Source organism: Chroicocephalus ridibundus, chromosome 13, assembly GCF_963924245.1.
Source record: "Chroicocephalus ridibundus chromosome 13, bChrRid1.1, whole genome shotgun sequence".
NCBI lineage: Eukaryota > Metazoa > Chordata > Aves > Charadriiformes > Laridae > Chroicocephalus > Chroicocephalus ridibundus.
In genome coordinates this window covers 14523174-14543252 of record NC_086296.1, presented here as the reverse complement: position 1 = coordinate 14543252, position 20079 = coordinate 14523174, and the positions used below count along the sequence as shown (strand labels likewise).

Genomic DNA, 20079 nt, shown 5'->3' with positions numbered 1-20079 from the left:
CCGTACCTACCCGTGCGGGCCGCGGTGCCCAGCACCGCCCTCTCCCGCCGCGGCCGCGCCCCCTCCGCGCACGCACATCCGCGGCCGCCGCCTCCCCCGCCCCGCCGCCGGCGGAAGCGGGTGGGCCGCGCTCCCTGCGGCCCGCCGGCAGCAACCGGGGCGGCCGCGCCGAGGCTCTGTGCCGGAGCCGGTGATGCCGGTCCCGGATCAGCGTTGCCCCCGCCGTTCCTCTCCCTCCCTGCGGCGGGCGAGCGCGGCGGCGGCGGGGGGCTGAGGTCTCGGGTCCCAGGGCCGGGCCGCCCGCCGCGCCGCCATGGTGCTCTGGGGAGCGGTGCTGTGGCGGCGGCTGCTGAGGAAGCGCTGGGTCCTCGGCGTCGTCTTCGGGCTCTCCCTCGTCTACTTCCTCACCAGCACCTTCAAGCAGGTCAGTGGCCTCCCCCCGAGTCCCCGGGAGGTGCGGGCCCGGGGCCGGCTCGCTGCGGGGCGGGTTAAAACTTCCCCTGTCCCGGGGTGACTTCTGTTCCTCAAGTGCTGTTGCTGAACTCCTGGGCGAGAATTGCATTATAATTATTAAATAAAGATAAGAGTGAAAAAGTGCCATGTCTGATACTGTATTCGATAGCAACAGTGTTTTGAGCCAAAACTGGGAACAAAAGCCTTGAAGGGATCTGAAATGTCTCTTGTGAACTATAATTCCATTAGGAAAGAACTTACAAAAGAGAAATACGTGTATCTATGGGTGTTTAATGTAATATATATGCTACTTCTGTGGTTGTAGTAACCGCGTTCGGCTGCATTAGCTGATCCTGTGGTGAACTTGCACGCCCTCATTTTACTGGATTATGTTGTTTTCATGCTGTCTATGGCAAAAAGCAAACTCCCACAAGTAGTGTGTTGCTCACTCGGTTCACACTTGTGTTTCCAGCACTGTGGAGTTTACAACTACTGGGCATTTTTAATGGTGGGAAAAGCAGGTGGGTTGGGATGGCAGAAGGAACCTGTGTGTTTAACGGCGGCAATGCTGTCTTTCCTCGCAGGAAGAGCGGACAGTGAGAGATCGGAATCTCCTTCAAGTGCAAGAGCATGAGCAGCCGATCATGTGGAAGGTGAAGTTCAGTTCGGGAAACAGCAGTCAGCTGAGTAACCAGTGCAGGAATTCTGTGCAGGGGAAGCTCCTCATTACAGATGAACTGGGTATACTTGATGCTAAGAATTTATTCTGCGTATTGCAGTGCTGAATGCTGCTTTGCCTGTCTGATTGTTGATGGCACTTCCAAGTAATGACTGCTCCTTTTTAAGGCATTCTTACTGCACAACCTCAGCTGCTGGCATTCTGTCCTGAATGTTGCTGTGGCTGCAGACACTGCTGATCTGATTTCTGCGCACAGCGGGCTTGGGTCCCGCTGGGCTCAGCGCAGGCACAGAACCTTATGAATGCAGCTGTATTGTTTCCAGGACCACTTTAGATGGAAAAAAACCTCCAGTTACCTTTGCATAGAGCTCAAACATTGAGTCCTGCTCAATTTCGTGTGGTTGCTTGCAGAGGTATTTGTACCTCCCTGCAGTATATTCCTACTGTCCAGGTATGCTAGGGAGAGTAACTGGGGAAAACTGATTGGCCTTTTGTGGAGGCAGCTCGGGACTGGCATAATTCGTGCTCAGTCACAGTTAACAAGCTCATCTGACCCTTGTAAACCCAAGGATATTTCTTGCAGGTTTTCAAATTATCCACTTGTTTTAAGCATATGGAGCCTTTTTCCCCAGTGTGCTTGTTGCTCAGGCTCTGTACGTTTCTTGACCAGAAATCAAGGCTGTAGAAAAGCCACCATGTCCTCTGTGATTTGCATCAATGTTAAATTTGGCACTGCCTGAATTATGCTTCCTGCTGATTCACTAAGGTCTCTAAAATCACAGATATCCTTCCCAGTCTAACACTGTGGTAGTACAGCTTCCAGGAGGACATACACTGTGCTTCTATACTATGAAGGACTCCACTCAACAATAAATATTGCAGCTATCCTGCATGGATAAATCTACGTCTCTTCATATTGAACTGTAAAGAGAGTTATTTAGATGTAGACCAGTTGAAAGAACATATGTTGTAGTTTTTTCCAGTGAAGTCCATCACCAGTTGCCTTTCCCCCTTCCAGTCACAACAATGAATTATGCCAAAAGGAAATCAGAACTCAAATATTCTGCGTTTAAGTACTCATGCTGTATATACAGCATATTAGAGTAGGTACATAATCGTTGTGCAGGTAACAGCAGCCTGTTGTGAAACTCAACTCTACGTGCAAGTGTTATTTCAAAGAATTGAGGGGGATAATAATCTACTAAATGGTAAACAAACCTGTTCTGAAGTTATGTGATTCTTACTATAGATTTCTATAGAACATAAAAAGGAGTATGTCTTGCCAGTTGTTACTACTGGTTTTGTTTTTTCAGGCTACGTCTGTGAGAGGAAGGACCTACTGGTAAATGGCTGTTGTAATGTCAATGTGCCCAGCACAAAGCTGTACAGCTGTGACAGCTGCCTTCCCAACGGCTGCTGCAGTGTGTACGAATACTGTGTCTCCTGTTGCCTGCAGCCCAGCAAGGTGTGTGCACTTCCTCCTGCTTTCCAGGTGTTCTCAGGTTCCTCTGTGGCTAATAGCGCTTGTTTGTGAGGAGTTTTTTCCCTTAAGAGGGGATAGTTCATTTTCTTGAAAGAATGAGGAAAGCCTGCAAGGACCACATGGCAAGCTATAAATAAAGCTTCAAAAATATTTATCCTTCCCACCTTTGAGAGGAAATACTGGGAGCCTTGCAAAATGTTTCAGCTTCAGGGGAATTGCATTTGCTGAAGGGAAATGGTTGCAGAAAAGCTGTTCCAGCCAGCATCAGTTCTGCAATTAACACTTCCTTGTGTTCTGTTAGCTTCTCTGGATTCTCTTCCTACTGCCGGGGTTCTGTGATGTGTTATCCTTTCAGTGCTTGCTAGGAATTCAAAGTGGAGTTACTAACTGTTCCTCTGATACTTGAGCTGTGTAGGTTAAGGTGGGCTTCGATTACTCCTTGTTGAATGATGGTGTTTGTGTTGTTTTTGTTTCGTCATTTTTTTTGTTAACCACTCTAGCAACATCTTCTGGAACGTTTCTTGAACCGGGCAGCTATTGCTTTCCAAAACCTCTTTATGGCAGTGGAAGATCGCTTTGAATTGTGTCTGGCGAAATGTAGGACTTCATCACAGGTAAGACACGAGTATATGTCCAGGACTCAAAAATGTAAAAATGCCCAAAATGTGCCCTTGGAAAATGGAACTTGGTCCTAAGAATGGCTGGTCTGTTGTGCTTGCACGCACACCGGCATTTTCATAAATGCTCAAGCTATGGCTGAGAGGTAATCTGAAGGCAATCCTCTGGTTTCTAAGGTGAAATTTTAACATCAGCAGTAAATGAAAGGCAAAGTGCCTATTTAGAGCAGGATGAGTTGTACACTCTCTTTAGAAAAGAGGTACTTAACTAAAAGGAGATTAACTGAGTTCAATGACCGGTGAAGATCTTGTAAAGATGAGAATAGTGAGAGTTTTCCCCGGTAGCTTCAGAATGCTATTTACTTTATGGTACAGTTTTAGACTTACCATATGCTGACAATCATCTGCATAGTAACTCAAAAAGTATGTTGTAATTTTTTTGCTTTTTAAGAACAGAGGAGAACTTCTGTTACCTGTGCGATTTTATTAGAAGTTTTGTTCTAAGCAAGCGTCGTCCCTCTCAGAAAGTGCTGTTGGAGATGTCATGCAGCTCAAGTATTTAATATAGCAATAGGAATGGATTGCAAACAAAGGACATAGTTCCAAATGTCTCCAAAATTAGTTTTGTTTCTTTTTTTTTAAATTTCCCCATAGTATCTGAACTCTAGGTTTATCAAGAAAAATGCACACATCTCAAGTACCAACTTATTATGCCTTGCTTGCTTAGCACATTTGACAATACTGCCTAAGCATATATCTATATTATTATTTTTTTTAACTATTGGATCTGTTCCTACCTTCTCGGGTAGTCTCTGGAAAAGGAGGTTCTGGGTATCGTTCGACATTAAAGTGCTATTACATAGCAACTGTCTTTTATACGTTGGGAGTGCAGCGGTGTTTAATTACAGATGATATTCTAATGTGTAGAAGAACTTGTGAAATTTTTTGCATATGTATAAACACTTTGTGTTTTGGCCTTCAGGGAAGGGCTATATTGTTTCACTATGTGTGTATTGTTAAAGCTTCTCCTTCTCTTTCTGACAGAGTGTGCAGCATGAAAACACCTATAGGGATCCAATTGCAAAATACTGCTATGGCGAATATCCCCCCGAGCTTCTGCCTGTTTGAAAGCTGCATGATCTAAGCAACGAAGGGAAGGAACTGGAGACTAGAAACCAAAAGAGCAAGACGACGGCTGCTGCTTTACAAGAGCCTCAGTGTAAATGGCTTTTGTTCTTTCTGGGGACAAACCCAGAGGCGCACAGTGTAAGTGGGGGACTTAAGTTCTGTGGGATGGAATCTTGCTTTCTTCAGTTTGTTATGCACCTGCTTGGGAGTACTAGAGTACTAGTACTGTACTGGAGTACTAGTACATTCTTTGAATACTTCCTCTAAATTTTAGGATGCATGGAGTTGATCTAGGCTATAAAACATCATAGGAAAAATATCTAACGTAGCTTTGCAGTTCTACCCGGAGGTTCAGTTGTGTCTCTGGACTGCAAGACTTTCCAGAGTGACAGTAAGAATTGGAGGATTTTTGCTTTTAGAGAGTAAAGCATGCCTGTTGCGCTTCTCTCTCTGGAGCGCTTCTTGACATGCATGGTGTACGCTACATATGTAATTATGAATTATTTATTCATTTTATATGGATTACTAGCTGAAACTATTGATGCTTTGCATAGCTAGTTGTTGATGCCTTTCAGTCCCTGTTTTGTTATGTCAGGTAGAAAGGATATTTTAGATCCTGACTAAAATTGGTTGGTTGTTTTCCTCCTTCGTCTAAAGGAATTATATTGGGATTTGTCACTATAGTGCTTATGTTCCTCTTAGTGAGTTTAAAGCATTCAGAACTCCAATGGAGTTGTTATTCTTTTTAAGTCCCATAGCATGAGAAAAGAGCAGGGATCTGCCTAGGATGGGATGTTTATTGTCCGTAAACTCTTTCCTTGTTACTCTGCAACCGTTTCCTCAAAGAGGAGTCTTAGTCTTGCAGCCAGCTCTCTGCTTGTCCCCTTTCTGACAGGGAGCACTGGAGATTTGTTTGCTTGAACTTGTTCAGGCCTTCTGTAATTCAAATGTACTTCACTCCTGGTTGTGCAGGAGGCAGAAGGGTGGAGTTGTTCTAGGATTTCAGTTTAATGATGTCCTTGTGTATGAAGTAATTGGAATGTCAGAACATGGTGCAAGCCTCCTCTGAGGACAACTGTGTTGCATGAGTTCAGTTAAACAGCCATGATGTTTTTGATTTGCTGTTCGACATACTTGCTACTCTGGAATTTTGGTCTGATCAGAATGGCACTAGAACAGGGTTGGTTCTCCAACAATTTCTCCTAGTTCTCTAAAGTGGCAATTTAAACTGTCTCCCTCTTAAGGCCACTGAACAAAGATGGGTAGAGAACCTGTGAAATGCTGACCGAACTTGTGCTTGTCCTGCAAGTTGCTGGGCAAAGTCCAAGCACTAGACAAAACCGGGCTGTTCTTTTCTATATACAGAGCCTCACTTCTCTTGTTTTTAACTCCATCCATCTCCTCCATGATTTTGACTTTGTGTATCCTTGTTTAAACTGATACTTCCTGTTCCCTGACTCAAATAAAACAATCTACAGAGGCTTTAATAAAAACAAACAAGCACGGTGGTGGAGTATCTTGGTGCAAAAGATCTATAGAATGCTATTGGAATTACATATGATATAAAAAAAAGTAGTGTTATCAGCCATCTGTTAAAATCCACTTGCATTGTTTTCATTGTTCTTTCCCAGAAGTCATCAAGTGAGATAATGGTTCCATCAGCAGATTCTCTTGAAAATCTTGGTTTTTTCCAAAAGCTTAAAAGCTTTAGTGTTAGTAGTTTATCCAGCTGAAAATCTGTCTCCCCTTTGCTGCCATCCTATGGCAACTTGCTGCAGCAGACATGATACAGCGTGAAGATGCAGTGTGAAACGCTGTCTTCAGAGGGTAGCAGAGGTTACTTCTCTTTTCAGTGTTTAACGGATTCTTCACCCCTGTTCCAGCACTTTATAACTGTTTTCCTCAGGGAAGGCCATCAGGCTGGTCTATTATATCATTCCTGCTGAGATGTATTCTAGCATTTCATGGTTTTGCACAACTGCTGAGATCAAGATACTGATAGCTTGCCCTTGCTTTCTTTTTCAACTTGGTATTAATTCCTTAGCAGGTGATACCACCACTTGAAGCAGTAATTGTAAGAAATCATAAGAACCAACCTAATTCGGACAACGTTAGTGGGAATTCTTGGCCCCTTTCTCCCCTAGAAAAATGGGATGTGATCAGAAGTGCATTGTGACCACTGCCCATTCAATGGGACAGAAACTGTATCCTCCCTCCGTGGTTGCTGAGCTGTTCAACTAGTGCCTATACTGTATGTTAAATCATTAAAAACTTATTTGTGTTCCAAAATATTGCCTGTTCTCATGTCTTTCCTTGAACTACAAGGCAACTGTACCAAAATGTAAGTTTGAAGAATGCAGTGGAGCATAGAGGGACACTAACTTGAATATGCGTAATAAAGGCAAGCAAGTAGAGGCAAACAGGAGATCTATTTCATGTCAATCTAAGAAAAAAAGCATGCTTCTATCAATGGTGCATGGAAAGATCTGGCCCTTTGCAAAAGTGGATTGAGCAGGGAAAGGAAAGTAAATGATTGCTTCATGTTGTGAAGATACAGTGAGAATGCCAAATCTGTGCTTGCTGGTAATACTTCTGTGTGGTTTAAGTGATGTCCATCCCTCTAGCAAAAAAGCCTGGTGATTCTGTGGTTCTTAGTGGCTGTCCGACATCTCCTTTCTATTTGTCAGCTAAGAGATTCAGGTTGTTGACTTCTGTTTGGCAGCAGATTTAATGAGAGCACTCAATGGAGCAACTAGCTCTGCTTATCTGCACTGAGGTCAATGCTGGGGATAATTGAAGGGGTTCTGTGCTCCTTGCTTTCTGTAGTTTACAAGAATATTATGCTAGTGAAAAATGACAGCAGCTGACATCTAATGAGGAACAGGTACAGTATTTGGCTGTACCAATTTGGAAAGAGTAATTTATGGCAGAAGGACAAAGCAGTAACTGCAATCTTAGCTTGATTTCAACTTGGCTTGCTCTACTGCTCCATTGGGATGGTACATGGAGAATTGGATAAAAATTCTTACTGTAATGGGCTGGAGTTCTGAAAAAGCAAAAGCAGCCTTCTGGCTTCAGGACAACACTAGACAGTTGATGAGTTGGGATCATGGTTTCTGCATTCTCAGAATCTCACTTATTGTAGTGGCAATTCTTTCCCTACGGCCAGTCTCAAAAATTGCAAACGTCCAGGGATTGGTCCACCAGCAAAGGTTCCGGGAGCGAAAACCGTGGCTTGTTCTCAAGCTTTCTGGGAACCACTTTCCTTGCCCCACAAGCCGTGGGGCACCAGGCTTTCCTAGCCACGTCAGCCTCAAACCCACCTACCCCACTCACTGTGGTGCTGGGCACAAAAATTGCAAATGTCCAGGGATTGCTCCCACAGCGAAGGTGGGGGCCCATAAACACATCTCATGTATGTGTTCAGGCTCTAATTGCTGGAGAACTAAGAAACTATGTTAGTAGTCAATTTTCAGAATATAAAGCATTAAGCACTGCGAATCATAGAATCTTCATGGTTGGAAAGGACCTTTGAGAGCACCGAGTCCAACCATACACACAAAAAAACCAAAACACCCTACAATCTCTCACTAGAGCACGAAAATCCTGAACATGAGTCTTTGTTCTGATACGCTCTTAATAAGCAAATGCTTTTTAAAGTTCCCTTGTCCTTTAGGTGGACAGGCTTGAGCTTTAGGATTTGCTCTGTCTTGTGCTAGTCCCTTAAATTGCAAACACACCAGATCCTTTAACCTAGCACCATACTGTGATATTTCTTCTTCAGTTATTCTAGTCAAGGAGAGATGGGGGGTAGGAGGTGAAAAGGAATTTTCTAACTCGGCAAGTTCCACAACAGATGGGAGTTCAGCAAATTATTGGTGCTTTACTAAGAGTGCTCTGCGTTGCTTTACAACCTGAGGCAAACAACTAACTATATGCAGAGGGGGAAAAATGCCAACTTCAAAACGTGCAGGGAATGATGGGAAAGTACTTAGTTCTTAATTTTTGATCCGTGTCTAATTAAACAGGCAGTCCTATCTAATGTTTTTGGTCAAATAAAGTCTGACTTGTAGCAACATGCATATTGTCTATATGATGTTTTTCATTTTCAAGGCAGTCATATGGCCACAGATTTTTCTTAGAAATCATGGCTCTTAGTAGGCTAGAAGTATAGGTCTTAAGCAAGAATTCTCAGGATGCCTTCGTACTGAAGCATGTTTGTTGTTGTGGTCTGCTGTTTTGGCTACGGTAAAATAACACAAAGTTGCAGAGTAGAGAAAATTAAGAAATTCTGGCTGAAAAGCTTGCCTTGTGGAAGCTTTTCTAGTATGTATTTCAATGAAGGGGATAGAAGACCACAAGCTACAGTTGCAAATGGAATGGGAGGCAAGTGTTAGGTTTTCCACAGATGAGATTATAATCAATCTGTTTCTACTGTCAATGGTTGAAATGAGGACTAGCACCTGATTTCTTGCCAATTCAATGGAAGCTTCCAATAAAATCCAGCTCTCATTTATCCTGCGTTTTCTGTCTGTCTGCATGCACCTATAGAGTAAGGCACACTAATAGGAATCGAGATGAATGGGAATCGTATGTCAATTGTCTGCACTCTGTTCCTGTCCTGCACAAAATCTGTTTAGATTTTAAACTCCTCAGAGCAAAAAGACAATTCTACATTTGTAGTTCCTGTTACTTCTGACCATGGCCTCACCTGGAGCCTTTAATGTACCTATTGATATGAGTAACACCTGTATTACATAGATATGAAATATCACCATTTGAAGAAGCGGGATAAGGTTGGGTATAAGTCACAGGTTTGACATGTTTGCTTTAACACCAAAAAGTAGCATGTTACTGTAAGCCGGCAAATAAGGGCTCTCTAGGACTCAATTTCAGAGTGTTAGAAAGCCGGCATTCTTTATTGCAGCACTGAGCGCACAGGGGATCACTCTGCCAAGTGTGCACGCGGAGTTGCTCAACTACAAAGGTTATAAGCAATCAGAATATACATATTCGTTACATTTCCCAGAAATGATTAACATATTCATATTATCACCTAGAACTCATTAATATATGTAAATGTCCTTGACACATGCGCGTCCATGTCCATTGGTGGTCTTCTAGGGTCCTCTGGTGGTTGTTGATAGTCTTCCTCACCATGTCTGCTGATGGAACTCAGTCTTCACGCATACTCACTTCGTCTTTTGGCTTAGTTTACAACTCTTGTTTTCACAAAACTAGCTTATTCTAGCATCTCTCCCTATCTATTCTACTCAAGGATACAATGTCTCAAGACTTCCTTTTATCCAACTAAACCCAGCAGACGTTTAACCCATCCGCTTACAAAGCATTTCAAAGAAGTTAGCTACGTTATTCCAGTAAGGAGGGAACTATATGTTCCTTTCAACTGGGTATCAGTAAGGCCTGAGGAGCCTTCCACCGCAGCGTTTTGTGCTGTTCAAGGCTACTGTATCACCAGCTACTGTATCAGCATCCTAGGCTATTGATGTTGTCATATGCATAAAAATGTATCCATCATCTGTGTAAGATGACACGGGGTATGCTGTATCCACATCTTCAAACTGAGAAGTGTAGATTATTTGCAAACTACAGTTACAGACCCGCTTAGTAATAGAAGTTGTGCTATCTGAGAGAATAAACATGTTCATGCATGGATGAACAGGGGCCTAATTTATCTAAATTGCTAATGCCGTAAAAATACACATTAAAATAAAAAAACACAATCCTCTGTAGTAGCAAATGCACATAAAAGTATGAGTAAGGAAATGTAATATACCTTTTCTGATGTCTTTTTGTATGCTCAACTCTTGTGTCAGCCTGCAAGCTTACTTCTAGCAGCGTGTCTCAGCCCGTGTAATGGCGACGATCATCCAGCAGAGGTTACCACAGCACTTGGATAAAAGGTGGATAAACGCTCCTCCCCGTGGAGCCCGGCTGGCAGCTGGCCCTTAGAGCTGGATTTCACTTGGCGAAAGGCAGGCAAGGCTGCAAGTCCAGAATACGAGTCGTTATAGTGCTCCCGGAAAACGTGTGGAGCGTCTGTCTGGAATTACTGCCGCACCCTTGGCCTGGCCACCCAAACCCACAAAATAAACTCACCTCAGAGGTCTGCCTAGGTGCTATGAGGGAAAACAGACGCAGTACTGGGGCGACCTGGTTGACAACTGTTGTATTAAAATAATAATACTAATTAAAAAAAATCTGACCCTCACAGTAGGGGGAGAGATCTGCCCTGTGCTGGCCTGTCATGGCGGCTTTCCTCACGCTGCAGGGCAGCTGCGCTCTGACAACGTGGTGAACGAGGCTCCTCCCTCCCAGCTGGGCTCCGGAGGTGTGAAGGGGCGGCTCCGCCATCGAGGCCGGGCCTTCTCCGACACGGCTCGCTCAGGAGGGCTGGCGGGGAGCGACCACCCCCAGGCCGCGCCGCCGCCCCTCGGCACCGCTTCCCGCCTTTTTCCCCTCACGAAGCTCCCCCGTTAGGGACGAGGGGAGCCTCGGCCTGAGGCGGCCGCTGTCGTAACGAACCGGGCCCCGGGACGGGGCGCTCAGACCGGGCTCCTGCCGCTCACGGAGCTCCATAACCGTGTCCGGATCGCGGCCGGAGGAGCGTCCTCTCCCCGCCTGGTGGCTCCTAGGTGGCGGCTGTGACAGGGGAAAGCGAGGTAAGGCAGCGTCCCGGCGGCGAAGGGCTCATGGCGGGGGGGTGTGTCGATGCCGAGGTGCTGCTGAACGTGCACAAGGCCGTATTTTAACGTGTAATTAAGTCTTAACCTGTTGTGTCCGTGGTACTCGGGGAGTAGCCGTGTGGGGGGCTGCAGCCGCCCCTAGAGCTCTGTGGTTCTGCTTTTTAACCTCCCGACACCCCTAAACTTGCTCTCATTTTTCTTCTCTGAGCTCACTGAGTGACTGAATGCTCTCGTTTCTCCTTTTTTTTTAATTTTTTTCTCCTTTTTTTTGTCCCTCCTCTCCTCAGGCCCCTATATCTTTACCCCCTTCCACTGTTTTGCCTTGGATCTGTCTCAGCCGCAGTTACTGAAGGTTGAAATAGCATAGCAGTAATTCACCCTCTTGGAGGAAACTTTGCTTTTCTTGGTGAAGAGAGGTAGTGTAGCACGCCCCCCTTGATTTTGAGGTAATAGGACGTCTCTCTACTCTTCTCCCCTTCTCAGTTTCTCTTCACCCCCACTTTAATCTGGTGCTAGCTGTAGCTTTCCAGCATCTCAGTCCACCTTTGCTTTGAATATTTATGCAAAATTTCATGCTAACGTGGTTGCAGTGCGTGTTAAAAGGCATACCCATCCCACATTTCAGGAGACAAAAGAAGTGTTTCTCGGTACCTGCGCTGTCAGCCAGGCTAGAGAGCAGAGTATGAATCTTCCCATTTATGTTGTTTTTGTCCTTAAGAACTCAGATCTTGGACCTGGATCCTGTTATGCAAATGCATCCCAAATATATGGGTTTTGCTTTGATAAGCATACAAGAGTTCTAAATCTGTTTGAAAGTTACTGAAGATCTCTAGGTTGTTGAAGAAAGCATTTGTCCTAATTACGATGTCCTAGCTTGCTGCCAACAGCAGATGAGGCTTGCTGCGGGAGAAATATGACTTATGAAAAACAAAGGTGTACGTGCTGTTTGATCTCAGTCTTTCATTGTGAAAAGTTTATATTTAGAATTTGTTCTGATGTCAGTTAAACTTTTTTTTGAGTAGTTACTTAAAATTTTGTTATTATCTCAAAATGAGCCCAGATGAGTTGTGCTCATGAACCTTCATCTCACTGTATGGAAGCCCAGCCCTGTGCTTAAAAGTAATTTGAAAAAAAAAGATATAAACAATGATCTCCTTCTTTGGTTTGTGGCACCTGGGAAGACTAGTTCTCGGTGTTCAATATGCTTTTTTCCTGTCCTGCTAGTTTGTGAATTCAAGCTGGCTTCTATCTCTGTCGTGCATATTCCTGTTTATAAAAGCTTTGCAGTTGGAGGTGAGATGATTTACTGGTCACACATGAGCCCAACAGCGGTGTTGAATGTGGAGGGTTCTAACTCCAAGTGTTCAGCAATCACGAGCCAGGTTCACTCATAACACCATAATAAATTTAAAAATAAGTGAGAACTGTGCTTGTTTATCATCTGAAGGTGGACTAATGAAGTTTCAAAGTTCTGAGTTCTTCTCTACAGCTGTAGAGGTTTCATTTTTCTTTCTCGTGTAAAGACGGAGGTTTCTATAGGGTCACCTAACTGCAGCAGCTGCAAATGGAAGAAAGTAACAAATATTATGAGACCTATGAAAACATTGTGGTGACTGACAGCCCTGTTATTTCTGCAGCATGAGTGAAATAAAAATCAAACTTCACCCTATAAGGATTTAGTTGCTTCTGTATGTAAAATGGAAATTCATTCAGGGTTTTTTTTTGGTACATAACTAATACTCAGCTATAGAAGATCTGTTAAGGAACTGTAATTTTTATAAAGTCATTTTTTCTGATCCTGAGTCCTAAAACTTAAAAAAAAAAAAAGGGGGGGGGTGAGGGAAGTGGAATTCCTTTGTAATTTATTAAGTGCTGTAAGTTGTGTAAAGACTGAGAGCTCTGGACCTCATCAGGATTCTCCCTGGCTTCTTGCCCAGCTGGCTTTCAGGTTGGTTCCATGTGAAGAGCTGATGTATTCTGTCCTCAAAACCAGAGTTTGCAGTGGAAATGCTGCAAGGGACCAGGCTATTAAAACAAATTAAGCTATCTATTTGTAAGCATTGGCGAAACATTTTGTGATGTTACACTATATGCACTTGTCACAGTCCTGCCACATCAAGGTTAGAGTGAGAAGGTGACTAGCTGGCAGTCACTTAATCAAATGGAGATGTTGATTTCTCAGGTAACCCAGGCAGGGTGAGGCTTGCATGCTCCGTTGCTTTTAACAACCAGATAATGAATATGCTTTCTAGAATTCGTGTTTCTCATAGTGGAAGCAGCAGCTGCATGTGATCTGTGTCGCTGTCAAAGGAAAGTGAGATGTAGTTAATTCAGGTCTACACAACAAAGACATATTGATCATGGCTCTTCTTGCTATGGTTGGCTATCTGCAATAACAATGACGAGGACAATGCCGCAAACCAGGATGGCAAAACCAAATATGCTTTGTCTTAATCCAAAATGTGAGAGGGCTTACTACCTAGCTTCGCTGCTGAGCATCAGCAATTTCAGAGCAATTCTGCTTCGGTCTTCAAAGGGTCAGTAAGATACCAAAATGAAGTGAAAAGGGCACATCTTGTTCATGTCATTATAAATACACTTCATTTGTAGCTATAAGGTTAAAATCATGAATTCAGTACAAACAGCTTGCAATGGATCAGTTCCACATGATTTAAAAAAACCCGTGTTTATGGTTTCTGGATAAAGTTATACTGAGCTGCTTATAGTGGTACTGAATGTTGCAAGAATTATATGGAGTGGATGAATACATTATGTTTCCTCTGTTCATTCTCTACCAGCAATACTTGGATTTGGATGATTACATGCTATATATTTAGTAGTGTTCATATTGCAGTGTATTTTTCTAGTGTAAAGCTAAAAATCCTCGTATACCAATTTTGTAATAAAAAAAAAGTAATTATTATTTTTCATTTCTGCAGAGGTACCCAACTCATTGTCTGTCTTCCCACTTTTCCTTCCTGTGAGTTTCCCTTAATAGCTGTGTCTGCTTTTCTTTTGTTCCTGTGTTGTGCAGAAGAAAAATGGGCAGTAACAGGTTTGCTAATTACTATAAAATTCTTCCCAGCCTTGTTCTGTTCAGATCATTCTGTTAGCTAACAAGTAATGGAGTGCAATGGCATGATGGCTTTTCACACTTTTCATTATATTAGGTCTTTCTAGTGCAATATATTACTGGGATTGTCTTCTGGGGCTGTCACCAATGGCTTTTGATTTTCTGCACCTGCTGTTTTCTTTTATCTCAATGTTCCCTTTTTGCTACTACGTTAATCCTCCTTATCTTTCCTAAATGACTTTTAAGGGCACAGGACGTCTAGCCCCCTGCTTCCTCAGTTTTTGCTAGGAACTAGCAAAGCTGAGTATTGGCGTGTTCGGTGTCTTGCCAGACAGTCTTCTGACCAGTGTCAGCGCATCCACATCAGTGCAACAGTTCCTCTCAGTTTTAAGTTTTACCGCTATACCTAAAGGCAAGGTCTTTACCCTCACTGCATCATTTTGCTGCTGACACCTATTTTTCCTTACCTATCAGTATTGTCAATGTCATCTTTTTCAGCAGTATTTACGGCAGCAGACTTGTCTCATCACTCTGATTATATTAGCTCCAGTGATTGTACTTTCACCTCATTACTGAAATAAAGTTAACATTAATGAGAGTCATGCAGCTAAACCTCTGCTCACCTCTCTGGAAATTTATTCTAATGATGAAAAGGAGATGCATGTGGATCTGTTTAAAAGCAAGATAGCTTTTTTTCCAACCCCCACCTAGTTACCTACCAAATTCAGTGTTAAATAAAGTCTTTTGTTATTAAGAGCTGAAGATGCAAAAAACCCCAAATTTGTTATACAGCACTAACCAATATCATTTGTCCTTGTTAAACACTGAGCTTTGTACTGGTGTGCTACAGTGTTCCTTTATGACCCAAATTTCTGTGTTGCTGCTGCTTCTGGAGAGGTTTTTGTCATATCTGACTCCCACGATAAATTATCCATAAAGCACTTGGAGGTCCTAGGGGGTGTGCTAGGAAAGTTCAAGATATCAAGTCTAACAGTAATCGCACCTATAAATGAGATGAAGCATTGAGAGAGAGGTGGAAATTGTTTATAGAAGACACATAAGGCTTTGAGCTGAAAGAAGAAATATAATTTAGATAAGCAAAAGTTAATGAGATAAGACAAGTGTACATGATGCATGCACCAAGCAAAGAGGCTCATGAGATCTCTTACTGATCAGAATTTGGATTTACAGTAAGAGCAGTTATTTTGCTACTGGGTACTGCTGGGGAAGCTGTATCAGTAGAGGTGGTTTGTTTGTGGGGTTTTTTTTGTTTGTTTATTGGTGAAAGCTTAGAGAGTAAGAATTCTCTTTTTATTAAATCATCTTATAAACAGCTGCCATGATGTGGCCGCAGTCCTGTCTGAGGCCACTGTCTGCTGTAGCAACACAAGTTAACTAGAAAGATAGTAATACGGACTAAAAGGAATACATCCTCTGAATCAATCTCATTGTTTGATGTTTTCCTTAAATGTTCCCTCTTCATGTATGAAACTAGACAGAGCCTGGTGTAGTTTAAGAGGTACGAAACTCTTGCTGAAAATTTGCATGTATTTTAAAAAGCTTTTATAAAAAAAAAAAAGTCACCCCAGACTGTTGTGAGCAAACAAACCTCCTTTGTTTTAAAAAAAATATAAATTTATGTCTTACTAAAAAATACTGCTGACCCGTATAGTGGAATGTTTTAGACCCCAGATGTTCTAAAAAGCTTGCTTTAGGTTTTCAAAGAAAAAAATAATCCAAGAATTACCAAAGCATGGTTGACTCAGAAGAGGGAGTGAAAAATTATAATAATGATAATATGCTTTAACCTCTTTTGGGTTCAGGGGTGCAGAAGTATTTTCTCCCTTATGCGGGTTTGTGATTTTGACCACAGAGTTCACAAGGAAGAATATGCAGACTTGTCACCAAAAGAGAAGCTTTCTAATAGGAAGACTGTTCAAGTTAGCCTTTTCAAATGTCAAAATCCTAAACAAAATAGATAAAGTTGGATAAAGGTAACCCTTTACAAAGGTTGGTGAAATAACATTATTGCCCTTTGGCAGAGGGAGAAATTGAAACACAGTGTTAAGGAGACATCAGTCTTGTCAGATGATGCAGCAGGAGCAGGCTGGGCCACAGCATCTGAAACTGGCCTCTGGATCGCTGTCCTGCTCTGCCTTCTGGAGATTTCTACCTCCTCTTTCTGAGATTGCTGCTGTTATGCTTGAAGATAGCACTGACTCATGTCTGTAGTCACAAACTGAGTATGTCAGGTTGAAATGTGCCTTATGAAATAATTCATATTGTGTTTGATTTGAGAGATTTTTACAAGACTCTATCCTAAAGCAGCTTTTCTTATAGAGGCAGAAAAAATGAAATACTCTCTGTATAAGCCACGTGAATTAAATAATTTTCAGCTCATGTTTCATGGTCGTTCCTACTGCTCCTGCAAGCACTCTGTTTCAAAAACAGTCTCTATCAGCTGCAGGTATTTACTTCACAGTTTGTTCTTTTTCCTCTATGTGCACATCCCTTCTTCTCCCACCTGCTTCCCAGCTTGGCTTTTCCTCATGTTGGTGCCCAGGAAATGCCAGTGTCTAGTTGAATGAGCTCTGCTATAAATCAAAGTGTCATCACTTAGCTGGTAGAAGTGATTTAATTAATGCGTCATGCCATCCCCAGAGCCTCTCCCCACCTGACTGCTAATCAACCTTCATCAGCAGGAGGAAAACGTAGCCCTTCTTAGAGCTGTGCAAGAGAGACTGAAGGAAAGACAGTTAATTGCAGCTGCAGAGATCAGCCTTGTCACTTGTCTCTAATCTGTTGTCTGCTTCTTGAAATACTGCTGTCCTGGTCTCTTACAAGCCATGCTTAACTCCATTCAGACAGAAATTATCTAGTATCATATCAGCAATCACTTTCTGTCAGAAAATGTATTTGGCAGATGATATGCTTAAAAGCACCCTATTGTGAATATGAGTATTTTAGCAACTTCTACAGCCTGAGTACTGTTTTAGCTGGAATAAGAGGTTTATGCGTAAACGTTTCTGTGCACCGTGGATGCACTTCATAGGTGGTGCTGTGCAGTTAACACTGCAGATCACTGAGCCAAAGATGGTCATGCCAGTATGGAATTACAGGGCAGATGTTGTTAGCAAGTGGTACCCTTTGTCAGCTGCTGAATAAATAGTTGATGATTTTATCTCAGGTATATATGTGTCAAAACGATAATTTCTGTGCAAGCCAGAGCACTTGTCCAATTCAGTTCGGTGGCTTCCACTGCTTAGAGCAGGATCTGTGGTAATGGGAGTCTCAGCTTCCATCTATTGGATAACATAACATGAGCACAAGAAAAATTTAGGGCATGTTCTATTTGTGACTCTTCATAGTTATACAGGCAATCAAGATAAATACGGAAAATAGCACTTGTGGGAAGCAGTGTTTTTTCTGGTTGCTTGAATAGAAAACTGAGAGTCAGGATTCATGCTCTCTAGGCTTGACCACTCCCAAGTTGCCAGATGACCATGAGAAAGACACTCAACTAGTTTTTATCTAGGTTTGCCCCAACTGTAACATTGGCTAGAGAAGGACATATTGTACACATGATAGGACGCATTCTGCAGTCTCTTCAAATAACCAGTGCTACTGAAACAGATGGGCCTGCACCGCCTTCTGTGGAGGTCAATGAGACTCCTCAGTAAGATGAACAGCAGTGCACCCAGAGTTGCTTTAAGATACATAGGATGTTGGGCTGACAGAAGTGCAATAGTGATAATTTCAAGCTTAATACTGCAGGTATTAGGGAGTACGTTTCCTTCTGGAGCCTAAGGTGGTGTCTCAGTGTGGTTTTTGGGTGAGCTTCAGAGGGCAGTGGGAGAAGAACTTGGTCCCCACTAGCTCTGTGTGAGTTAAAAACTGCCACAAGCTGTAGAATGTGTGAGTTGGGCCACAACAGATCGCTTCAGATAGCCCACGCTGCCTTACGATGGTGCCACGTGGCCTGTATCAAGCACGCTCTCAGCCTTTAATGCTTCCTGGAAGCGTCCGCCGCACCATCAGCCAAACACACTGCTTCGTCCTGTTCCTCAACCTGTCTTGTGACAAACAATACAGATGACTCAGCTACAAGATCTGTGCAATGACACTAATTCGGTCCCATCTCTGTGTCGTCGTGTGTTGCATGAGACGGGTGCCCTGAGCCACAGCCTCAAGGTTGGGTGCTCTGCAATCTGACCAGGGTAATTACCATTATGGTTAAGCAGCTGTTTCCTTTGTAAGTCCATAATTTTGAGGGTTCATTACATGGACATAAAAGTCCTCTCCAGGCAGAGATTTGGCAGACAAAGCCCAGCCAGGGAGCTGTTTAATCATTTGTTAGTTTGTTTATTTTTGCATCTGTTGGGCAATTCTTTCGGTATTTTGTATACAAGGCAGCAAAAGATACAACTGCAGTCATTTTCAGTTGCTTACCATTAAGATCTTCATTGATCTTTATTTTGCTATTGGTCACTTATGATTTATTTGAAGAAATAAATGTATATTACTATATTGAAAGTGTTTACTATGCAGTATTCAAATAGCAGCTTTTTCTGACGCTTTACTGATTTCCTTGTTTAATTTGTGTGCTTTGTTTTACTTAATTCCCACAAACGCTGCTGCTCTGTGATTGCTTATTGCTAGTTCTGTTGTTTTATACTAGCGCACCCTGTAGAGTAGTAGACAAAGACAGTGTTCACTGCATAGCTTTTCTGCTATTTTTATTCTTTGCCCAGCTTTTTTTGACAGAACTGAAAATCTAGAACCAAGCTGCATAAATCTCAATCTTTTTAGTGATTTAAATTGAGAAGGACTTTTAAGGTTGTGGAATTACTGTAATTTTATCCCAATGCAACTAGTAACTGAGTTTGTGTCTATTGAGGAATTCTTTTTTAGGAAATGCTGTTGAATATAACATCTGTAAATCTGATCTCTGAAGGGAATTGTGTCCTCAGGCTTTCTAAAATTCCACAACATCCCTTATTTCTACTGTTTAAACCACACCTGAGCTAATTTAAAAGCAAGATGCACTGATACCCATAGCAACTGATGCCAAATAAAACTGTCTTCCTTTATATGATTTTACTTAGGGCACAAGACTGAATAGCTGGCCTTGTAAGGATTATGCTGCAGGTGAGAGAATGGAGCGATTCTTTAGCAGGTAGTCGGATACTAGTGAATCTTATTCCAGGCAAGATGCTGAGCTTTGTAAGTATGACAACTGAGGTTTTTTCCCCTTAAGAAGCCTTGACAGCATCTGATGACTTAAATCTGAGTTGTCATCTGGCCAGTTTTCATCTTGCATTGAAAAATATTTTAATGAACTCATTCACAGAGGGGAAAGGAGCTGTGAGTATGTTTTCGTCTCACACTTCTAGTTCATTTTAGCACTCTAACGGTCCTGTCCGGGCCCTGAGCGCATCACAGAATCAGATGTATACTGCATTAACTGTGCCGCCCTCTAAGCTTTTGTGAGCCTGGACAATGTCATACGGAAAGATTGTTCTTTCTTTTTGTGTCTTCCTTTTACATAAGGAAAGGTTGTATGAGTGCTAGGTGCTGAGAAAAGTTAGTAATTTTTGTACGACGTTACCCTCGCGGTCTTTAGACAGGAGCAGCGTTGCTAGAGTTGCGTGACCAGAAGACGGTGTGCAAAGGATGGTATGCGTCCCTCAGCATTCTGTGTGCCGTCAGACCTCTTCAGCTGTGTCTGGTCCTCCTCTGCTAACACCTCGTGAAAACTGGCTGTTACGCGCGAGAGCAAAGCTTGTGTTTCTGTTATTGCCGTCATGACAAATACAGTGTTAACCAGGAAGTTCGTAAGGACTTACTAATACATTTGTTTTACGTAAAAATGTCTCATCAAAAGCTGTCTATCCTTTCTTTCCAAAGAAAATTGATTTTTTGATGAAATGAAAATGCTA

The 20079-nt window shown here is 42.6% G+C and overlaps 2 protein-coding genes across 4 annotated transcripts in view; one reads left to right on the top strand and one right to left on the bottom strand.

Annotated features, from left to right (window-relative positions):
* The window catches only part of RNFT2 (ring finger protein, transmembrane 2), a 39796-nt gene extending 39648 nt beyond the window's left edge, over positions 1-148 (bottom strand). For all 3 annotated transcript variants that reach the window (XM_063351531.1, XM_063351528.1, XM_063351532.1), the window contains exon 1: positions 11-148. The gene's annotated coding sequence lies outside the window, so the exon portion shown is untranslated. The remainder of the gene's footprint in view (positions 1-10) is intronic.
* SPRING1 (SREBF pathway regulator in golgi 1) lies at positions 110-8438 on the top strand. The gene is made up of 5 exons (XM_063351533.1): positions 110-424; positions 1038-1194; positions 2446-2597; positions 3116-3229; positions 4277-8438. The coding sequence occupies exons 1-5, from the start codon at positions 314-316 to the stop codon at positions 4358-4360; spliced, it is 618 nt and encodes a 205-aa protein (XP_063207603.1). The 5' UTR covers positions 110-313; the 3' UTR covers positions 4361-8438.
* The last annotated feature ends 11641 nt before the right edge of the window (positions 8439-20079 follow it).